General features: G+C 35.6%; 1 protein-coding gene across 1 annotated transcript; it reads right to left on the bottom strand.

The window, feature by feature from the left end:
- Positions 1-210: 210 nt before the first annotated feature.
- Positions 211-4,559, bottom strand: LOC132641105 (protein trichome birefringence-like 2). Its single transcript, XM_060357994.1, has 5 exons — positions 3,483-4,559; positions 2,807-2,999; positions 2,520-2,710; positions 2,249-2,407; positions 211-789 (listed from the first exon to the last, which is right to left on the bottom strand). Exons 1-5 carry the CDS (start codon positions 4,379-4,381, stop codon positions 447-449), a joined length of 1,785 nt encoding a protein of 594 aa, XP_060213977.1. The 5' UTR covers positions 4,382-4,559; the 3' UTR covers positions 211-446.
- Between the last annotated feature and the right edge of the window lie 552 nt (positions 4,560-5,111).

The raw sequence follows: 5,111 nt of genomic DNA, 5'->3' as shown, positions 1-5,111 counted from the left end.
ATCCCAAATGAGACATCGTTCTCTAGAAGATTTCTCTTGAGTTCTTTAAACTTTGAAGAGCAAGATATGTTAGAAGTATGTTGGTGGACAGGACTTGTTGAATGATCCAACTTGAAAAGGCCCGAAAACCGAGAGAAGGTGATGATTGGATTTCAATATTCATCATATAACACATAGGAGTTAGGATTTGGTACTTCATTTGGAGACCTATTAACAATTCAAGGGAGTAGCAGCACACTGTACTCCATATAGTCCTATATCACAGGAAAGATGTTATTGTTAATCAGGAATTTGCTTTTTTTTTTTTCCTCAATAGGAAAGCTTGTTCAAATTTTACAGATCAACTTCAGACTCCAGGACTGAATTACTATGCTACCTGCTTTATATGGACAAGTACCAAAAAATAGAACAAAAGAATGATCAAAGAGAAAAGGACTAGTTCAATTTCAGTTCTTCCAAGAGCCTTTTCTGCTTTTCAGGAGAGATGCATATAACAACTCGTTCCAAGTATCCGGTACTCCTGGTAGGCACCAATGACTGCAATCCTGAGCATGCACTCCGGCCATTCGTTCTTCTACTGTCTTGTACTCCTTTCTATATATCGAAGGGTGACCATCTTTTCTATAGTCTGTAAGCCTACTAATGTTCATATAAATGACAGGGATCGTGATATTATGAAGCACATGATGTAGGACTTTCATCTTTGAAGGGTACTTTGCTAGATAAGCCTTCTTGAATATTGGTTCGGTTTCTTTATGGCACTGCCCGCCTGAGTTCCATGGACCTCCCCTGAATAAACAGCAAACATAGTTTGATTGTGTGGTTCTTCATTAGCGCCCAAAGCAGCAAGATTATACAAATTTTTATCAGGGATAATCAAGAAGAGAAAGGTCATTTAACATAAATCATAACATTGCTAGTTTCTATATGAGATAATACTATCAGAGGGTACCTGTAATGAAATAAAATTATTCCATAAAATGTGCTAGGTTATCTAATTTTGAGGAATCAACATATCTTGCTACTAGTTGATCATTTAAGTGATCATTCTTCACTATGTTGATCATGCGCAAACTCTTGGTCAACAGATTGTATTTAACGGACAGCAAGTTTTCAGTCATCAAAAGACTTGACCATCTCACTTATGACTTGACAGCGTATACCTTTATATATCCACAAAACAAGATAGCACCAGAACAGGAGATACATTCATTTACTAATACGTAACAGGAGATACGTTCGTTTTTAGAGATGACCTTCCCAGACCTCTCGAGGTCCTCATCCCGCTCAAAAGATTACGCCTGTCATTCAAATGATTTTTCAGTATAATCAGCTTTGGCATTCATTGAAGTCTTTGGTTCAAAATTTGCATCTTCAGGAGATTTGCTTTAGATAGGTAAATACATTTTGTCTGAACACAAAGTAGGAGCTGGGCTGTATAATAATTATACATGATCCAACCTATGCCTGAAAAGTTTTAGGAGCTCCCGTAGATTGATCATTTCAGTTAGATCTTCCAATTTACAGTCCTACACCACAGAGCTAGATAACCTAAACATTTAACTAATGATTAACCTACAACTAATTTGCAGTAAATTTACTAGAGTTTCCTATTTATATGATAATCTAAAACTGAAGGTTCTTTGAATCTCACACTTACCCTGTGTCTACATACAAATCTCTACCCAAACTACAAAGACCCAAAGGCTGCAAAGACCAAATCTAACAATAGCCAAATCTAAATCCCAACTAGAACTAGTTAGTATCGCCTATATGGATCCTTTGCTTGCATGGAATTCTGATCTTTGTTAAGTCCACATTGATACTGTTCTTTAGCCTCTGAAACCTGAGGTGGTTCTGTTAAATGCCACACAGCATTTTCGTCTTTCAATGTATGGCAATATATACCATACAAATATTGTGCTGGCCAGTAACCTCGCGACTTCCCTAGTTCCACACTAATATTCATGTTTACCGTCAAAACAGAACTAAATACAGAGTCAATACATTCAGCTCATAACTGAGACATATTGATCAATCCAAGCTCCAATGTCAGTGAAGTCTATGATCCCTGGCACTTGGAAAGAAGGATACAATTCAAATTGTTCATTCCCACTTCCTAATAAGAGATTCCTTATGAACACCTCAAGACCAAACGAACGCTATATGTAAGTTACGAGTAGAGTTCCTGAATCATGACATCCCCGTTGGAGTTACAGCTAAATAAACATGTAAGAAAGAATTGTACCTGAAGTGTGTGACCGAATATCCTCTAAAAATAATTTGAGTTCTGCTTCCATCGAAGTTCTTATCCACCCACCTTGCCCAAGTGGAAATCGCTCTCTTGTATGCCTCTAAAACCATGAGCCTTGCATGCACATGATTACCTTCCTGGTAGTAATCTTCCCTATGATCCACCAAGAGCACAATGACTTGCAAGATCCAGCTTTTAATTAGGGAAAGAAAAAACAGTACATCTCTATAAATAGGAAGCTTTAGAAACCAAATACAGAACTAACCCTTTGGAGGTTTTCTCATGAGTCCACCAATGACCGGTGTTGAAAATTACAATATCAGCGTCACTATACATTGAAGTCGTCTTGTCCATCAAATCCAATCTTAGTGTCTCGAAAGAAACATTCTTTCCTTTAAATGCTGATTGTCTGACAAGAAACGGAGAGCTAACAAAATCCACAGAACAGTTATAATCCTGCAGGCAAGTCACAGCATGATAAGATGACAAGGAAACAGAGTTAGCAATTCTCAGGTCAATTCTCAGGTCACAGAAAGAGGTGAAATAGCTTGCCTCAAATCTGAATGCATAGAAGCCCTTCTTTTTGAATTCATGCCTTCCTGATATCTCATAAACTCGCTTTTTGTCTTGGATACTGTGGCGAAGAATGCAAACAAGGGACTCCCACATGTTCCTATTCAACGAGTCCCCCACAAAAACAAGTTTTTGCCCTCTCAATCTCTCCAGAAAATCAGTTGCATTGAGGCTAGTGTATGAAATAGTAAATCAGTTAATTGACTAATATAACTCAATATGCAACATAAACTATGTAAACCAAATGAAGTTCTGTGGCAATGTGAATAATGTCAGTCAAATTTTGAAAACCATTTAGAAAAACATTAAGTTTGGCAATAGCAGCATTTTACCAAAGGCTTCTCTGCTTGCATTTCAAAGAAAATGTTCATTATTCTCATAGGTGTGCCCTCAAACTTTGCACAAGATATAGTGAACATAAATCACCCCTAAGAAACTTACAAGCAATTGCAACATTTGTTCTATCTGAGTAGGTAGTAGTTCCACAACATTTGTTCTTAAGTTCAATCCAAAAGTCAAATTTATAATATCACCTTTACACATTATAGCACATCCATTATTGAGGATTTCCGTAGACTAATTGTAATTCATAGTCAACTTCAAATATTACGACTAAGAAGACCTTTAACAAGGGAAGGAGTATTAGTACTCTTACCTCGGAATGTGACATGCATATGGCTGCCATCTCCACTTGATATACCCATCATCTGGCCTCTTATTAAGGTGACAATCAAAATCTCTATCAATAATAGGGCAAGAACCAGGAGGATAAAACGGCTTTGTGTCATCTCTAACCCATTCACCATCAAATATATCACAATCCCCATAAAAATCCTTGCCACGTCCAATCAATGATTTTCCATCATCTTGAACCATTACACCATTTTTCTCCACAGATAATCCCCCTTTACCGTCAATCACTGCAATTTTGTTTCTATCACCACTTGAGGTCACATTATACTTTTCCTTATTCTTGGTGGAATCTTGGATACCAATGTCCCCCAAATTAGTTCCATTCCCACCAAATTTTGGATATGTTATATCTCCATCATTTGGTGACACATTCAATTGAGGGGTTTTCTCGATAATTCCTGATTCTTGAACAACAAAGCTTCCATTTTTCATAGAAGTATTTCCTAAAATTTCCCCCAAAACTGTTCCTTTCCCAGAAAAATTGGAAAATGTTACAATTAATTCATCAATTTTCTTGGTAATCCCTGATTCTTGAACACTAAAGTTTCCTTCAATGGTTCCATTGACAAGTAAAGAATGTTGTGAACCGTTAGAACTTAAACTAACACTAGTAGTGCTAACATTACCAGAGAAAGAGAAAGGCCAAGAAACGAGAGTATTAGTATTATTATCACTGTAACTAAAACCACTAAAAACAGGGCTAACAAATGGAGACTTGAAAGAATAATTCAAGAGTAAAATACAAAGAAAAATGAAAGAAGCAGCAACACCTAAACCAAAGCCAGAAACAACTACCTTTCTTCTTGGTGAAGAACCAAAGTATGAAAACTGATCACAAAATGGCAGTTTCTTTAAGTCCATTGTAAATATCAAAGAAACCCCACTTCAGAAAAATGTGAAGAAAAAAAAACAAATGGTTTTCTTTGTAGAATAGACCAATTTTAGTGGTACAATATGAACAACCCTTTTCTTATTTTGGCAATTAGAGCGGAGTGTGGAGGAATGATAATCTTGGGATATTTCTAAAAAGGCAAAAAGATTTTAAAAAATAAAATAAAATTGTGAGCGTTATTGTTTTGTAGAAAGTAAAGGCAGAAAGAAAGGTAAAAGTAACAGAGTTGTAGTCTCCAACTGTTGTTTAAAGGACACATGGTGAAAATTACATGCAATGGGTTTAAATTACCCAACAACCCTATTCTCTTTTGACTTATGGGGTTTGAATTACAGTCAAACTTCTCTATGACCGACATGGTTGAGTCCGAATTTCTTTTGCTAATTATATACCTATAACAATATTAATATTTAAATAATTTTCATTGTTATAGGGGGAAAATGCATAAAATTTATTTTTTTATTTTTAATTGTAAAATTCTAAACTTAATCACACTTTGTATAATGAAAGAAAATAGAAAATATATACTCCCTTCGTCCTAATTTATGTGATATAGTTTGACATGACACGGATCTTAAGAAAGAAAAGAAAACTTTTGAAACTTGTGATCTAAAATAAGTCATAGATATTTGTGTGGTCGTAAATCATTTCATTAAGGGTAAAAAAAGAAGTTTTATCTTCACTATGAGGAGGAATTCT

This window comes from Lycium barbarum, chromosome 5 (genome assembly GCF_019175385.1).
Source record: "Lycium barbarum isolate Lr01 chromosome 5, ASM1917538v2, whole genome shotgun sequence".
NCBI classification, from domain to species: domain Eukaryota; kingdom Viridiplantae; phylum Streptophyta; class Magnoliopsida; order Solanales; family Solanaceae; genus Lycium; species Lycium barbarum.
This window is presented reverse-complemented; position numbering and strand designations above follow the sequence as displayed.

What these genes read in the sequence shown, in the direction of transcription:
- LOC132641105 (XM_060357994.1), bottom strand. Translation starts at nt 4,381, where the DNA reads ATGGACTTAAAGAAACTGCCATTTTGTGATCAGTTTTCATACTTTGGT. An exon ending in TATGCATGTCACATTCCGAG is followed by an intron (nt 3,000 to 3,482) that starts GTAAGAGTACTA and finishes TTCATACACTAG; the next exon opens with CCTCAATGCAACTGATTTTC. An exon ending in CATGAGAAAACCTCCAAAGG is followed by an intron (nt 2,408 to 2,519) that starts GTTAGTTCTGTA and finishes GGTGGATCATAG; the next exon opens with GGAAGATTACTACCAGGAAG.